This window comes from Ornithodoros turicata, unplaced genomic scaffold (assembly GCF_037126465.1).
Source record: "Ornithodoros turicata isolate Travis unplaced genomic scaffold, ASM3712646v1 ctg00000864.1, whole genome shotgun sequence".
NCBI lineage: Eukaryota > Metazoa > Arthropoda > Arachnida > Ixodida > Argasidae > Ornithodoros > Ornithodoros turicata.
Genome location: NW_026999408.1, coordinates 302452 through 321013, shown reverse-complemented (window position 1 = coordinate 321013; position 18562 = coordinate 302452). Strand labels below are relative to the sequence as shown.

Sequence of the window (18562 nt, the reverse complement as noted above, 5' to 3'; positions counted from 1 at the left end):
GTTGTTTCGCATGTTCTCGAAAACACTCATCCACAGACCCCTTACTTTCCACTACGTTTATCATTTTGCCGTCAGAGAAACTGGCTTCGACCCATCCAATGTTTGCCCAGCATTCGTTTCAAAAGAATCTCTCCAACACAACCGCCACCATGAGAAGACGCAACAACAACCGTCAATGCTCGAACAGAGACGGTCCGTACAACTATACAGCTATATTACTACCTGCTTTTTGCTCGGATCCCCCCAGATCCCACTTGGCGTGCAAGGCTACCCATAATAGAGATACATCGCACGGAGGCTGGCATGACCGCACGCCTGCCAATACAAAGATGTTCTCGTGTCAAGCGCGGTCGGTTATTAAAAACAGCGTCGCCGCCGAATCTTGACCGCCCACATCGATTGTGACGGGCGGCTGTCGCCTCTAACGAGGGGGACTCCGATCGGATTTCTCCGATCGAAGTGCCAAACGCCTCCTTGATTGCAAGGTACGTCACGTTGTGTCGCGGGACACACACACCTTCCGTCTTTTATCAAAGCGCGAACCGACTGATGTTACATAGTGTATGCTATGCATAGGCACAAATTATTACCTCAACTATAGAACTTTTTTTGCGTGTGTGTGTGTGTGTCGTGAGGACTTGGAGAAGGGGGCTGTTTCATTGGAAGAAGGTGTGCTAGCTGGAGCGTGGTAGGGATATGGGACTCTACTTTTGTGAGTTCACTGTTTTTGTCAAATTTGGGGCAGCGGAGATTTCGTGGTATTTCGTTTGCAATTTGTGTTTCGTTCGTATAGGTGAAGTCGTGCGGGTGCAACTCGCCGCAGAATAAGGCAGTCTACACGGTCTAGTAACACTATACAGTCTCGTTCTAAACAAGGTAGTGTTATACGCAACCGTAGTAGTTAGTTAGTTAATAAATTAGACAAATAAAGTAAACCTTGGAGCTTTCAGCAACCCACCAGGGGTCCTACCTGCTCCATTGCCAAAACTATATAGCAACTATATAAACTATAAAACTATATGAACAACACAGAAAAGTGCGGTATATACAGTTTAAGAAGAAAAAAAAGGAGTAAATTGAGCAGCAATTACTGCGTCTAGTTGTCTAGATTGCAATTACACCCTAGTTTTGACCCGTGTGCTTTAAGTCTGCTCTTCAGCAGTGTAGTAGCCCCCTGCAATTACTCCACAAATTCCCTCACAGTCTCAGTCATTTTGTCCCGAAAGGGATTAATTGTCGTGGCAATGCATCTGGACCCCAATAGCTTCTTTTTTCTTCTTCTTCTTCTTCTTCTTTTTTTCCTTACAGTATTGTAACTTAGATACCCAAGGCCGTATAGGGGGTGTGACCGATGGCGCCTAAAAAAGACGGACGAGACAGTGCTCCAATAAATGGCGTTGTACGGCGCAGGGTGCGCGGTATAACGGGACCAACAATCCATATAGCTAAGCTTTTTTTTTTTCCTATAAACTCATTAAAGCCTCGATAGAACTGCCCCCGCAGTTATATGGTTTCGGTCGCGTGCCGCTCCCGCGGAGAACCACTTCCTGTGTTTCGCGAGCTGTCACGCAGTTCAACCAAACAGAGATAAGGATCTCGCGCCAACACGAGCACGAACAGCATTTAGCGCACGTGCCACTTCCACAGTTCCACGGAGAGAGAGAGAGACATTTTGTTAATGGTGGAAGCAATTTTGCACAATGGCTCGCAGAAACAGCTGTGTTTGCCACGTACGCGGAAGGCATATATACTCTCAAAAACTTTTCGTGGGGTACTGAACACAGGCGGATGAAAAATATTTGAGAACGTGATGTCGCTTTGTAAATGGTGTCCAGTACAGCATTCCTATAGGAAACTTCTTTGAGGGTGTGCGGACGGCCGATTCCGTGTACACAAAATTATTTTTCCAAAATGCGCAAATCATCCGATTGCAACCGCGCATTGGTGATTATTGGCAGAAAATTCAAAGATGTACGTCAGTTAATTAGCAAAGCAATACATAAGGGCACATTAAAACAGTGTGGAGCCCATATACGTTTAGAGCAAAAGCGACGACATCGCCACGTCATAACTAGAGCCTGAAGTTTTCGGGAAATATTTTTTTCTAAATTCGGGGGGTAAAAATCGGGTAAATAAACATGTGCACTAAATTCATGTGGATTCGGGTGAAAAAAACTGCCAGTATGCTAAATTCGGGGTGAAATCAGGCTCAGTTGCTCAAACTAACTGTAGTGGTTTGGTACAAACGGTGATCTAACTGAATTTTTCTGCCAAACATGTAAATTATTGCATCCTGCAGACATCCCAGTGAGGGCAATTTGCCTGGTAAATATCGGGTTTCACCCTAAAGAGACTACCTTCAATTCGGGGTGCAAATTCGGGGAAGAATCGGGTAAAACCCTAAAACTTCAGGCTCTAGTCATAACCCTTGGACGTTGAACTGAAAGCAAAATTTGCTTACCCCTACGTATTGTAACGCCTCGTGATGTTTTCGACCACGTGTCTCAGTAGTGAGATTACACTGAGAGATGAAAATTCGACTAGAAAAACTTTTCTTTTTTTTTTTTTTTTTCCCCGTCGTGAAGGAACCGCCCCAGCCCCTTGGGTCCGCCAGTCGTAGCGCCTAACAAGTAAATTAGCATAACAAGAAAGAAAATAAGACATTTAAACTATTTAAAAAATTCATTTTTAAATCGTTCTGCACAAGACTGGACAACGACTGTCACGGAAGTATGTGGGTGGATTTTAATTTTGGTCGATTTGCACTGTTTGGTTCTTTGAAACTGCTCCAAGTATAACTTCCATAAGTTAAGTCTTTTCCGAGGACCCATTCAAAGGACCTCACTCGTGCGACCTCGCCAGGGACACAATTTCCACTTGGCGCGAAGCCCTCTATGAATATTTTACATATCCCTCCCCTCCTCCAAGAGTTAAGATTTTCGAAGACTCCAAAATTGACGGAAACTTCCGCTATGCGAGCAACACTGGCAACACCGTCACCTCCAATGTGCTCTTACACGATGATGAATTTTTGACTATTTGACGAAATAGAAAATAAGTTATTTGTCATGCTCAGTATTCAATTTCGTATCACATAAATAGCAGCGTTACCGAATTAATTTCTCTATTATATAATTACTGTCAGTATATAGTATAAAATATTTTCAGTTCCGAAAACCGCTACAGTAAAAGCACCGAATCCATCACTGCGAAACAAACTGATGTCAGTTCCAGCTTGTGCACAGTTTACTTGGTCGTATTAAATATCCTGAACAGTAAGTTTCTCCTTTTCCGGAATATAGCTCGTGGACTCTTGGACAAAGCCGAAAAAGAAGCCCCGAGGTAGAAGGTCGAGGTGCTTCGATATAATCGTTCCCGTACAAGCTCTATCGCTTATGATCGTGCACGTATGCACCCAATAGCATAAATTTAACTGCGAAGAATTTGGAGGATTCCATCTTGCATGCTTGTTGCGTTTCGGGAATATTTCTCGATGTTATATGCTAATGCGATATTCTTATCGCCCTGGGTATCGCCTTACGTGTTGTGCTTTACTGGGGACGAGTGGTGACAGCACGTAGTAATTTATCTTTTTACGGAAGAACTGTTATAAATAAAGATGCTTCCTTACGAGAAAAGTCACGCGTGAGAAGCGTAATGATGCGTGGTACACCAGTGTTTCCACATCTTTCCACGTGAAGTATTCAAGTGGGTGGAGGGCGTAATGTGAGGATTTTGGTGACCTTAACATTAGTTCGCTTCCATGCCCAGTCTATACAGGGTGTTTCAGTTAAATCCCCGGGCTAAATAATTCGCGAACCGGTGCACCAATCGAATAACTTTCTTTTTTACAAGTATCTGTCCAATACCGCCTACAAGATGCGCACCGCGTGAATGAGCGGCAGGCGCTCATTATTTAAATAAAAATGCAAATGAGTTTCGTAAAAAAGCGTAACTTCTAAAGCAGGGCGCTGTCGGTATTAAAATGGGTACTACCCCTTTTGGGACCTTCAGTGGACACCTTTCAGAGAAAAATCTGCCACCGAAGCGGGTCATTTGTTGCAGTAATTAATTGGTTTCGGTTTACGTATTTTTGTCGCGGCTGGTCGCGGCGAAGCGCAAAAGGACGTAATTCATTGGTGTAATTCATTGGTGTAATTCATTGGTGTAAGGACGTAATTCATTGATGGATAAGGGAGTGAAAGAGCGTCTTTTTGCGCTTCGCCGCGACCAGCCGCGACAAAAATGCGTAAACCGAAACCAATTAATTACTGCAACAAATGACCCGCTTCGGTGGCAGATTTTTCTCTGAAAGGTGTCCACTGAAGGTCCCAAAAGGGGTAGTACCCATTTTAATACCGACAGCGCCCTGCTTTAGAAGTTACGCTTTTTTACGAAACTCATTTGCATTTTTATTTAAATAATGAGCGCCTCCCGCTCATTCACGCGGTGCGCATCTTGTAGGCGGTATTGGACAGATACTTGTAAAAAAGAAAGTTATTCGATTGGTGCACCGGTTCGCGAATTATTTAGCCCGGGGATTTAACTGAAACACCCTGTATAAGCACACATAAATAAATAGGAGGAAACACAACATATAACACATATAACCGGGTGAAGGCGCAGACAGAGGTTGTAAAGGTTACTACATTTGTGTAAAAATACGACCCTAATACACAGCAACATAACTTGACTGACTAGTTGGATGGAAAAGGAAGGTACTTTGAGGCAAACGGTGTCCCACATAGGCTATATACGACTCAATGTGCGGTACACCGCACGTCTTCTCTTCAAACTGGGCAAGCGTCACTCTCCGAACTGCAGTGAGTGTGGCGTTGTACAGAGGACGCAGAACACACCCTTCTCAGGTGTCGAAAATATGTTGACAACACTCGAACGGTTTTAGATGCAAGCCTGTCTCGTGTGGACTCCCGAGCCTTCGACATCGCGAAACTGTTAGGTCCTCAGTCGTCCGAGAAGGCGCTGAGGGCACTTGAAGATTTTCTATACGTACAACTGGGCTCATGGATGCTCTATGACTTGCTAACTGTGTGCTGTGTGTGCTCCCAGTGTTTCCTCTTCTTGTTTGTCATTTTACACTCACTCGTTTGAAACTTTTTAACTGCCATGCTGCACTCCATCACTTTAACCCGTTCATCTGCTTGTATTTACCATGTGTATAGGCGTCCTGGGGTAGCCAGTTCGACTTTGTCGTGACGCGCATCCTTTTTTATTTTTACTACATCACCATCACCATTACTTTGAGGCAAAATCCTTAGGTTGTGATACGCCGACATTTCAGACAGGCACTGTTCCTCAACTGGACTTCTTAGTCGCATTGCTGCGCACAAAGCTGTGCCACTAGCCATAATCTTGTACACCCGGTTACTGGTTTAAACACTAGTACCGTCACAGGCTGGTATCCACGAAAACTTCCTAGCGTGAACCTCAAGATTCTTAAGGTACTTTAAGACATACGACGCTTCATCCATAGCTTGTGCGTTTCGAAAACCGGATACGCCCTCCTGTGTTCCACAAAGGTCTCCACGAAATGAAAAAAAGACAGTTTCAATCAGCAGTCCAAGCACCGACGAGTCAAGCCCACGCACGAGCATGTACCTCCGTTCACGATGCTGTCATATTACTGTATGCATAGAATGTGAGAAGCACTGATTGAGGCGCCATCCTCTTGTGGGGGAGCGCCATTGTTGCACCGTCGGCAGGTATCACGCACTTGCTCGTCTTATATTCGGTGACTATGCTCATCCGTTCCCAGTCAAGGGTGGCAGGTACTTCTCACGATGCTCCACAAAACGAGGTATCCCTCGCGATGGACAAAAGGGACGCACTATATGTTACCGAGTTCCCACACATCACGTGGGAATTCCTCCTTGCCACACACTCTCGTCGAGAGCTATCCGTGTTAAAGGTTGAGCACTTTCGTAGAGTGCAAGCCACGGTTACGTATCGTTAGAGTACAACAACGAATAAGGAAGAGAGAGAGAGATATATACATGATGACGATGATATGGGGATGACTTCCGCTCACCAACAAATAAATTAATGATAATGAATGGGGAAATTCGCCACATAAGGTGCGGCCCACTACCCCAAGGCACGATGGGGCAGGACCAGATATCCCAAGCAGCACAGCATGTTGGCCCAATATTGGCACAAGATTGGGCCAATATTGGGCCGGTATTGCCAATATTGGTCCAATATTGGGCCAACATGTTGTGCTGCTTGGGGTGTCCTGATGATGAGGTGATGAACGATGCTAAATAGGGTTGATAGTCAGTGGACTCAGTACGACATCAGAACGGTATAGGCAAAACCGCAGCACACAAAAACACACACAGAGCACACAGGTATACGCAGGCACATCATAGGGCAGAGAGGAGACCAGTGTCCCGGAGAAAAATCTTGAAATACTCAAGAGCTTGGCCATGGTCGATCTGGTTATAGACCAGGAGCCGCGAGAATGGTTGCCAATGTGAATGGAGCGGCCGTGATGGACTGCAGGCGGCACTGCAGAGCGCTCTTTGGGAAGTGTAAAGATGGCAGTCGAGGAGCACATGCTTGGTATCCGCCAAAACAGTACAGCGAGAGCAGAGCATAGAGTCGACACAAACAAGAATCTATTGAAGTGCGAGAAGACGTAGAGCGTGTTGGTTACGTAACATTAACGAACGAGAAGAAACGCGTGTCTTCGCGTTTGTTACCACGTGACAAGAAACTATGTTGGGACTTCGGTATGGTGTTTGTAATAGCGCTAACTGTTACATAAAATAATATGCAACTAAATAAGGTTTACATTCTGGATTGCACAGCCATGTAACTGTGGCTACGCGCGGTTTAGTAATTTCGTACAACATTCGGCGCGTAAAAAATGCGTTCTGCAAAGTAAACGCTCGTTTTTTTATTCCGTATAGACTCAACTGAAAGCTGAAAAAGGTGTTATTAGAACACCCTCGATAGTGTCTTGAAATAGTGTCTTGAGCATAATACATCCCCATGAAATTGTGTTTTCGTGGTGCGCGCTATTTAGAGAAGTATTTCAGAAACTCCTTCCTGGGGTGTGAAACCTATACACCAAAAAGTTGTGTTCCATATCTCTCGACAAATAGCACCCGAAAGATGTCGAAAATTTACTGTGATGGGTTACACAGGCCGTCATTGTGTGGTCCTATACAACGGCGTCCGGGGAAAGATTGTTTGAGGAGACCATCGGAACATTTGCAGGAAAACACGAACCAAATACAGCTGGTGGAGGGATTAAGGATTTCATGCGTCCATTGGTCGTGGACTCGTGGTGCGATAGTCGGCCTGAATGTATTGTCTTCATCATCAACAACACCGGATATCCTCTGGATGCACAGACCTGTTGGGACATAATTCGTGCATCCAGAGGATATTCGGTATTGTTCGAGATTGTAAACTTCGTGTACAGTTATTCCCCAGTTATCCGGCACCGTTATGCCTGCACAGTTAGGGACCTGACAATAATAGGACAATGCATATCATATCCCTGAAGGTTTGTTATGCAGCACAATTGAGTACAGCTGTCTCCCGCTCCACAAAGGAAATGTAATTTTGAAATTTACCTGCCCTATTTTGCATTCTCTTGAATGAGAAGCCACGATTTCCAGTCTGACGGCACTTTGCAGAACAAAAAAACAAACAAAATAGAAATCCTCTCTCTATGCAAAACTGTTCAACTTGTATCAGAGCAGCCGGCGGGGGTCATTAGTCAGGATTACCTTATGCAAAACTGTAAATAGATCAAACCGAGGAAGCTAAAATGAAAAACGAAAAGATTTTAAAATTCGGTCCACATTTCCTCATCAGGAAAGAGACACAGTTAAACCTGTGTCACACACAGCACCTATTAGAGTATGATAGAAATTAGTATAAAACAAAAACTAATATGCTAAAAATACAGTTACGGCACAGTTCTGAAAGCCTTAATCCTTGACGTCCTTATATAGTACTTGGAACTCGGCTAGTTGTAGTCAAGTCAGTTTGAAATGTTAGACGGAGCCAGTCCGTGTGACTATGAACTTCCACTTTGATGCCAATAGATGTTTGAAAGCTAGTAGTAGATGTTAGCCTGATCAAAGCAGCGTCGTTGAGATGGTTGCGTATACACTCTAAGAAAAAACGGAGTAAAACGGGGAGTAATTGCAGCTTCTACTCCCCTAGTCTGCAATTACTCCCCATTTTAGTCCCCTAACCCGACATTTAGTCCCGACATTTACTCCCCAGGACTGCAAATTGTCACTGAACTTCGCGAATGGTCTCCTGAATGTAACAGTCTACGTAAATATGTGCCCTTGGTCAATTTGAAGGGCATAAGGCTATATAACTCAGCCAACGTAGCAATTTTCCAGCCACACAGAGTAAGAAACAGTTAGCGCATCTTTCTTCGCAAATTGTGCCCTATGTATGGCGCAAGACTTTATATCACTCGTTATATCACGGTTGATGATTTGATTCAAAGTGTTTGCAAAGTGCTTGAGACCCTTACAACAGCGCGTGAATTGCAGTTTCCACTCTGTGACATTCATTTACTCCCGAAAGGGACTATTTTTTGTGGCAATGCGTTTAGTCTCCAAAAGGAGTAAAAGTACTCAGTTTTTTCTTAGAGTGTACGCCAATGGAGATGCTCTTTTTCCTTTCCACAATTTACCGCTTCCACAAGATTGTGCCAGTTATACTGTCGGCTACGATGGTAACCTATAATATATACTTGGTAATTATAATTATAATCAAATTAAACATTCGTGAGTTGCGTTGCAATGTGGTTATTTTTGTAGTTACCTAGTGGAACAACAACGACAACAATTGATACATGCCTGACCATGGCATGTAGGTAACAAAATTATATCCACGGTCAAATCAAGCCCGCTAGCACTCTGCCCTAGGAGCACTAAGTGACATTTCTGGTAAACGAAGGACTTTTTGTCCTCATTATAAGGCTCATCATTATTGCTCCACAAAATTACCACATCCAATGGGCAAGAATATCACCTGTGGCGACAAAACATTCCGATCGTACACAAATTGCTCGTTTCTTCACCATCATGTTTGTTAGTTTTCATATAATGCACCTGTCTGCCTTTTTAAAAGCGTCTCACTTTAGCGAACTTTCCTCACTATGTGTCGCTCGCACAAAACAATCAGTAAGCGCCGCCGCGCAAAACAAGCGCTTTTGCCAGCACACCGTTTACCGAAGGAGTCGCTGAAAAAGGGCAGGCATGAGCAGCTATTGGTCCGCCTCCCTGGATGACGTGAGCGGTGACGTTTCTTACGCAGACTGTGGAAGGCAGGCAGGCAGGAGCAGCAGCAGCAGCCGTGACGGGATGCTGCTCGCATGGACCTGAGTGTGGCCAAGCGAGCGGCGCAGCCGGCTGCACCGACCACGACAGCCCGTCCGTTTGCCCCCGTGGTTCCAGCTAGCACAGCCGCCGCCGCAGCCGTCGCGATGTTGCCTCCGTCGCCTCCGCAGGTTACGTTCGGGCCGGAGACTACGCCTCTTCAAGGTAAGAAGTGTTTTCGTGTACGTTGCAGTGATCGTGACGTTGATTCTCGGTAGATGGTTGTCACGGAGTAGCGCTTATTAGGGTATGTGTGGTCATCAAGTATAGAGAACCTATACCTACGAGAGTGTATTGTTATCAAGGACCTGTGAAGGACCAAGTGTCTAGGGGTATGGCAGTGTGTACAGTCATCAGGTATAGGAGAACTAGGGAGCAGAACAGAAAAGAAAATTTATCTCGCATACCGGATGACATTCGCTCCCAAACGCCTGTGTGACCTCATCGTGTTTCGAACATACTTCCCTCGCAGGCTCAATGTGTTGACCACCGACTCTGCGAGCACTGTCCATACAAAAAAAAAGGACACATGCGAACATTATGTGTATTATCATCATAAAGAAGAATTACCTATCCGGAGGTATATTTGAGGTAACGGGTGTACTGTCATCAAGCAGGGAACCTACCTATGGAGGTAGGTACAAAAGTCAAGCGCACCATGAAAAAAATACTGCAGTCAATGAAGGAGCAACGGTGAATGCAACGGTTGTGGTGTCGTCGTGGAAATGCTCTACAGTGCACCAGTCTGGCTAGCTCCATAGGTAGTTCTCTTACTTGATGACAACACGCACAGTCTGTGCTACTGGTCTTCCGCTCAGATGCCAATACATTCGTGTAGACTGGGGAAGCTGTGGACTACCTCCACAGGTAGTTCCCAAACTTGATGACAATACACACGAAGCTGTACGGTCTGAATGAGCTAAATCTAGGACGTGGTTTGCTAACACATTAAAGGAAGATCGCTCACTTTTTTCGTGTCTTATCTAAACAGTCAACGACAACAAAAAGAAATAAAAAATAAAGCTCCCTCCACAAAAACATGCGGTGCATCGGTAAGAGAGACTGAGCATTCCTTGTTAGTAATATAGTGAATTAGCACGTTTGTAGAATTGCTTCAACGCTACAACTATAAGATAATATGAAATTAAGTGTACATACAGTGTCCAAAAAAGTGTGATAAGAGAAGCAATTCATCATTCATTTGACGACACAACTGGTGCTTCTCGCAGAGAGACAGCTTCTGCGGCGTTGGTCTCTACGCGATACATTTCCGAATTGGTTTCCGTTAGTGGTGTTGTTCTGCGCCTTGAACTTAGCATTCTCTAACTATTCCTTGTTGTGTTGGACTAGCATTAGTGCTGCTCGTATCGTAATGTAACGCACGAGAACGATGTATCGTGGTGTGTCCGCATTTGTATTATGTATATATTCCGGACAGCATAGGAAACTTTTTTGAACTACGAAGTATTTAAGTAATAAGGGTCTCCTAGCAACGCAGTTTTCTGACCACGGGATTTTAATGTTTTGTCACCGCCAGTGAATTTTCAATTGCACCAGGCGATGTTTCACTCACTTGGTAAAGGTTGGAATATTTTTTCAACTTCGAGTTTTGGCACTATATTTGGCCCTTGAAAATTATATTCAGAAGTTGGAGAATAAGTTAAAAAAAGTCGAAGACAATCACTCCCGCGCTCGTCTGCTCCTGATGCGTTGTTTTTGTTTTACCGTGGATGAGCAGTGGTGCTCAGATAATATGTGACTTTCAAAATCTGATGGCATCATCATTCATCATTTAATTATTATTGTTGTCGTTGTGGTTATTGTTCAGAATTTCGAAAATGACAGTTAATTTACGGCACTAAACCTCACAACTCGTTCACGCTCATCGCAAGTGGTGTGATTCTCTAAGACATATCCAAAAACGTCATAATAGGCAAGAGCCTAAGCCTAACCATCCAACCGAAAGCGCCATGTAGTCGCGATGTTCATGCAGATATGCACATATACGTTATTGGAGAACAGATAACGGCCCGAAGAGTACAAATCGCTGCGCAAAAAACAAATGAGCCCTTTAGTTTATGGAAGCATTCTGCTGATGCGCCTTCACACGGTCCACACCTATACGATGACAGTGACCCCTTGGTGTCGAAACCCTGAACTTTAAAACGTTAGTTTGACGCCGTCCGTGCTCGTCGAAAGATAACTTAATTGAGGAATGGGTATAACGTGTGCAGTGAAAAATGCAGTTCAATTTCCTGTATACCTAGAGAGTACCCCGAAACGTCCTTATTTCACTTTAAAGGTTCACTGTTGTTCACGTGACACGGCTTACCGCATTATCCTCGTTCGTTTCCGATATCCGCTCAATATTTTCTAAGTATTTCGTGAACGTATGTTAGCGTTTGTGAAGCAAGAAGTCTACTTCTGCTTTTTGCAACGGCTGCACAAATTTCACAGCGCTCATTGAAAAAAAAAAAACTTAAAGGCCAGGGGCAGTTGACTTGTGCAAGCTGGAATCAGCCAATAACCCTGGGATGACCAAGCGCAGGTCGTTAATTTTTAGCGTGTCTCTCTCCAGCCTACTAATTCGTCGGCTTTAATAGCTCCTCTATATCTCAGTGGAAGTATCGCGTGACAAAATGCGACTTATACGAGAAGGGCGAGGAGGAAGGTTGAGGAGGGACATTGACTGCGCGATCGCTCTGTGCCCATGCAATTTTCAGGCGTCGCGTTCGCACGAGTCTTTCAATCGATGTGAATTTAACATTGCTCATGATTAAAACGGCACTCCGTTCCTTCCGGGACTATGTTTGGCAGATACAATGTAAACACGTCAAACATTACGGCGCAAAACAAACAGTTCAATCGGCAGGAATCTAAAAGAGGCAAATTAACTCTGAAAGATCGTGAGCTGTTGCTATAGCATTAATGGCGTCAGTGTCTTTGTGCACGTTGCAAGACCTTCACTGTATGAACTTGAATGTATTCCTTCCTAAGCAAGTCACAATTGGAGGCGAGAGCGTTAGCAGACGACACGAACGTACGCAGAAAGCGCCATCTGCGGACAGAGGCAGAAATATTACTTGTAGCGTTGAAAGAACATCATCTTCCCCCGGGACACCCTAGCCTCGGTGGATGTTATCCACGGGATGATTTAGTAGGCTTCCCGATTATCGCCGTTGAAACACTTCGGTGGACACGCCTCTTTTGTGCCATCTGACGGTTCGACACTGAAGCTTAAAGAGGATGCGAGTAGCGTGTATTTTTAAAGAAGTTGAGCCAACCAAGGATGGATGCAGCTTTTATGTTTTCCTGTCAAGCTGCTACACGAGATCCACGCAGCGGCTGTACACAGGTTTCATTACCCTCGTCACCGCGACGCGTCAAAACCATTAATCTGGGAAGTCCGACCTGTGGGCATCATTTAGCACGCTTGCAACACATTGCGGAGAAGCCACTTTAACAGAAACTGGTCTCCGTCACCTATTTCGTGCTTCGTGAAATCGGAATGTGAATACACTCTTACGGAAGTGTGCCTAACAATTTCACTACGTATCTGGCTTTATGTAATGCGAAAAACTGTACCCAAATTATAATTCGTAGTATTTTGGGAGCAAATTTTCATAGATGTGGGTACTTGCAAATTTGCACTGTATTACCGGAGACCCGCATCTCATCGAGGTACCTCTAAAGAGAACCGTAAGGAGAGCTTACTGAACGGAGTGGTAGGAAGGGAGTTGACTCAGGACAGAAGCCGCCGAAATTTCGAACAGAGACTGTTCTTCTTCTGGGCCAGTCTCTGTTCGAAATATCGGCGGCTTCTGTCCTGAGACAACTCCCTTCCTACATTCTACCGGTTCTGCTGGATTTCTACCCATTTATGAACGGAGTGGTAGTATGTTAGGAACAAGCAACTTACCGCTGCAGACCACCAGCAAACATGGACCACTTCATGAACAAATGGCACACCACACCTTTGACAAGTATTCATTCATTCAAGTAAACGGATATTCCACCGTTAAAGTATCATATAATGTATTTTGGGGGCAAAATGATTACTGACATAATTAGGACACTTCAACAACAAAACGGGGGAGTCAACTGGGGAGCGATTAAAGCGTTTAGTGCCCCTGATACACCCCATTTTATTGCCCTGACACTGATATTTACTCTTACGCACTACAAATATTTTTTTTTAAAGCATTTAATCCCGCAAGCATCTAATGCTTGTCGCAATGTCTACTCTCCCAAATGACTAAAATTACTCCTTTTACGGTGTTGGTGTTACGGTTAACGGAACTCCTTTCCGTGCTCCTTGCCCCTACATGGCCTTGCTTAGTACAGCTAGACTCTCTCAGCCGAGCAGTTTTCCTCAGCGACACAGACCTCATGCACATCCTGTGAGCTCAAGTCTTGTCATCTCATTCGTCAGTGCCCCACCCTCACCTCTCGCCCTCACACCTATTACCCTCATCTTTTTTTATAAAAAAAATATTTGTCTTTAATATATTCATCCTTGTTTCACCTTTTGTTAGCTTATCCTTTATTTCCTAATTCTTCTCTTTTATTTCTATTTTCTTCCGGAGTAGCAAGCCGACATACCGTTTGGCTGACCTTTCTTTTTTTTTCTTTCTTTTTTCTAATAAATATACCCCCCCCCCATTCCTCGGTTTTCTTAAGCATGCTGAAGGTCTAATCCTTCCGCCGAATTTCTACGGATGACTTTGCAAGCCGAAATAAACAACCAGATTTCTTTTTTTCCCCATACATCCATGCAGTCCGCAGGCTCGCCGCCGTCTTCACGGGCACAGAACGCTATCTCGTTACCTAGGCGACAACTATGCACTCATTAGATCCCAAATCAGTCTGGTATCCCGCGGGGATAATTTTCCGCACTTACAACGCAAAGAGTGTTACATTAGCTGGAACATTATCTTCACGTCTGCCATTCCCGAACACTTTTCTGTTGCCACCTGCTAACACGATGTCTCCTCATCGTCACCTTTAATTGTAGTGTATGGATGCTCTTTTGCGTGTGCGTGCAACGAGGAAGGAGCGGAATGCCGGCAATCATTTGCAGCGACAGATTATGCACATCCAAACCCGCATGGGTGTCGATAAGATCTGAATTCTCGAGTCCTGTCTTCATATCACCATGCTTGAAGTGTCGCAAATTCCACCACATACTGCGTGTTATCTTCATCTTAAAAAGTTCGTCCCTTTAATTTTATTGCTATTCACCGCAATCTTACTGTTATTTGTGCGCTATTTTCGATAGTGCACGGAATGAATAGTAGAACAAGGTTTGATTGGCCATGAAAATGTCGTGAACGGTGCGTTATGGCCCTGATGGTCCCGTCTTTCTTTCGCTTTAAAGTGACAGCTTGATTGCGCCAACCACTGTGTAGGTCCGTCTGTAGCTTTACGGGGTCACGTGACACTGTCTACACCACGTGATTACTGACACATACACATACATTGGATGATAATGAGGTGGGAGATTCACTGCCATATTGCACATTGGGAACGGATAAGGGGTCGATTAATGGAACTACCATAGAAACAATGCAAAGAGAGTTATACGATCACAAAACATTTAAAGGCTTTCGATAAATATTTAGTAGAACGCCAAAATGCACAAAGATGCCCGCAATTCACGACGTTTCGCAGACCACATTACCTGCGTCTATATCAGCGACAAAAAAACAACAACTTTATTACTGCAAGTAAAAGGCGTGTCATATACTGGGTCGATGAGAGGTTATTGGAAAGCATCCGTGATATAAACTATTCCCACAATCAAAGGACAAGAATCGCTGCAGCGTTTCTTCTTGTCCTTGCTTGATCGCGCTGATATTTTTATATCACTTATATGACGGGCGTACATATGCGCCCCATCTATGGAATGTTTACTGTTTGTGGCAGAAATATATTACGTTAGTGACACAGGCATTGGTTTCGTATAGTCGCAGCAATAAAAAAATAATTAATTGATAATCCCAGTATCGCTCTCTTACTTATTGTTTATCAAATAAAGTACATAAGTGCATTCTTGAGTGCACAATACGAATAAGACCCGAACCGCAAACAACCATGGTGTACTGGAGATGCTCCATAACGCGATGGAAGAGGAATAAGGGCGGGTTTTACGAGGTCCCACCCTGCAGAGTTTGAAAGCGGGCATGTTACATCATTTACGTAACTTAGCACTGAGAGAGAGGCACTCGAAGAAAATTCTGGCGTGATTTTTGAATATTTTATATTCATAAAAAGAACAAATGCTCAACAAATGATCACGAAGGTGAGTAAGGTTAAAAAAGCGATTAAACGGTCAGGAGCATCTGCGCTTATTTAACCCAAGCTCACGCGCATGAAACTGCGCGTCTGAAGGTGACAGAAACGCGGAAGAAGTGCAGCTTCATGCACGAAAGCTTATTTCATATAAATGTAGGTATGCTCCGTGCCGTTTCATCTCTTTTCCATAAAACAACAACAACAACATAAAAAAAATGAGAAAGACCCATCAATTTTCTTCAATGCCAAAACATTCGTTGGCTTTCGTGGAAAGATAACCATACCGTGCCGTTTCGTCACGATTTCTCATTCGACGAAGTCCTCCTTTTTTTTATCGATACCAGGTATATAAAATACTAATCGATTGCATCTCCTCAAGAGTCACCCGACTCCCAACTTATATCTGCACACGATGAACTTCTCGACGACACTTTCACACGACCCTGCTCAACTGAGCGGCCCTGTCGAAATCAGGGAGCACGCGGTGTGAAAACTTTTACGGCATGCTGGATGTCAGGTCCCCGCGCCGTGACAAGGTTGAGGAGAGCTCCCGTTTCGGACGTGTCCCGCATTCCGACGCAACCGGTCGTCGGATTTTTATAGGCCTATATCTCCCTCGACGGGAGCTCTATTGCTACCATCATTTTCGCGCATCAATGGAAACCGGAATATGGCGCCGTTGGGGTCGAAACGTCTCCCTCTCCCCCCCCCCCACCTCCCCTCCCTTCAAACCATTTCGGTTCGACCGTGCCTGCTTGGGGAAAATGAATATCTGCGGAAGGAGGTTCAATTACGTACAATACGTTCTCTTTAATTCGTTTTTATGCTCAAACAACTGACTGCCTCGTTCCGTATTTAAGAGGCGTGCGATTGCATCGGCGCTAAAGCTTCAAACAGGTTGTGGCGCGAACGAACATCGCGCGCTGTTGCAGGTTGTCCCGTGAATCTAAATTTAGAGTTCCTATTGTCTCTAGCTTCTGTCTTATTCCAGTAACCGTTTAGTCAGGTATTCGCGGTTGTCTCGCGACGTAAAGCCCCCGAATTTTTATTATTATTTTTGTTTAAACTCCGTGTTAGCGCCGCGAAGCAACTTTGGCTATGAGCGACGTACAGACGTGGACAGATGGAGAGAGTACAGCAGGAAGGAGTGCGGGGGACAGGGGTGTTAGTATGCGCCCTGGGCCGACCTCAGGGGGAACTATGCCGACGTTCTTCTGGAAAGTCTTCGGGAAAACCCAGGGAAAACCTCGGAGACCACAGGCGGTGACAGGATTCGAACCCGTGTCACCTCCCAGTCTCGGCGTGGGAAGCGATCATCCTAACCACTATGCCACGGGAGCTGGTTTATTATTATTATTAGTAGTAGTGGTAGTAGTAGTCAAGTATTTTCTGCCGCTTGCCTGTACGTTCGTTTTCTCTTCTTTTCTTCTTGCCCCTCCCATCTCTCTCTCTCTCTCATTTCCCCACTATGTAACGACCCGAACGAATCTGAATCGTCCAATCACAGCAAACTTCCAATCGAGCCTATCAAGATAAAAGACAAAATAGAAACACATGCCAGTAGCCGTCATAAATAACGGCACAGGGAAAGCTCGCTACCACATTGAACAGCTATACCAAAAGGTGAATAAAAGTCAAATCGATTTAAATCTTCGCGACTCTATTAAAACTCCCCTCGCCCCACCAAAAATTACGACGTCAACCTTAACGTCTTAAGCGAGAACGTCGCGTCCGTCTTTAACGTACAATGAGAACGCCGCGAGTGAGGGAGCGATAAATTCAGAGCGCGACATGATATGCGAGAGCTTTCGCGCAGGAATCATCAAATATTCGTGATCTTATTGAAATGAGATAGGCGTAGATTGAAAACGCGATAACGGCCCCCCGGATTCACTTCTGTCAAGGCAAGACACATTCGGTAGAAAGGCAAGCAGACAGACAAACTCTTCTATATGTATTCGTGTCGAGCTTCTGTCGTTTCAATTACGAAGCTGGCATCCGCATGAATAAGTCGGTGAGCGAGAAAAAAAAAGAGTGGCTATGGAGGTAACGTGTTGTCACCTCGATTCTTCGAGGTTCTTTCTTCCGGAGCATAAAGGTACGTCTCTCCGCGTGTTAGGTTCTTGGTGTATAGCCTGTAGCCTATCTATAAAAAATGTTTCGGTTGTATAGTTTGCTGGTAGCTTCGAGTTGATAATCTGGCGTTCATTTGGTGAGAGCTTGCTTGTACTAGCTTGTACGGTCTAAATAAGTACTACTAAGTCGTATTAATTTGGTGAATATTCGATGTGATATCACGTTTCATAATGTTGTCCGTATACGCATATAAGTGTCTTCCGCAGCCATAGATAAAAATGCCTGCATATGCTGCGAAATATAAAGTCGTATTTCAGAGGTTTTCGGACCGAAATCACGCTCGGGATAAAAATTTATTCGGGTTTTATTCTCGGCGACCGTGCAGCACGACCTTCGTTACGATAATGCACGAATTAGTTTGTGTTGTTGCTCCTTTCTTGTCGTTCGCTCTTTTTCTTATTCTCTTTTTTTTATTTTTTTTTTTTTATTTTTTCTGGAAGCTCTTTCTGTCTACGTGGCTTATACTCGGCGGAACTCGCAGAAAGCACTGAACTCCAACACCGCCTTCCGAAATATCTCCTTCATCCCAATTTGAGCGCATGCAGCGCGCGTTTCAAACAACGACAATCGTACCGGAAATCTTTAACCATCCGCATCCGGGTTTCTGTGACACAACCACACACACACACATGCACGCGCATATCGAGAAAGAGCCGCTTCTTGTATCGATAATTATTCATGGCGTTGTTTTTGTCCGCGCGCGCATTCGCAAAAGACGCAGCAGCGTCCGTCCGCGTGCGCGTCACGCGCCAGCG

At 44.6% G+C, this 18562-nt stretch overlaps 1 protein-coding gene and 1 long non-coding RNA gene across 5 annotated transcripts in view; one reads left to right on the top strand and one right to left on the bottom strand.

Moving 5' to 3' along the window:
* The window catches only part of LOC135375477 (paired box protein Pax-6-like), a 107844-nt gene that overhangs the window by 50742 nt on the left and 38540 nt on the right, over positions 1 to 18562 (top strand). For all 4 annotated transcript variants that reach the window (XM_064608176.1, XM_064608175.1, XM_064608174.1 and 1 more), the window contains exon 2: positions 9316 to 9542. In XM_064608176.1, coding sequence (XP_064464246.1) covers positions 9374 to 9542 — 169 coding nt within the window. In that variant the 5' untranslated portion in view covers positions 9316 to 9373. The remainder of the gene's footprint in view (positions 1 to 9315; positions 9543 to 18562) is intronic.
* Positions 1 to 18562, bottom strand: part of LOC135375479 (uncharacterized) — a 159673-nt gene that overhangs the window by 135548 nt on the left and 5563 nt on the right. The window lies entirely within an intron of this gene.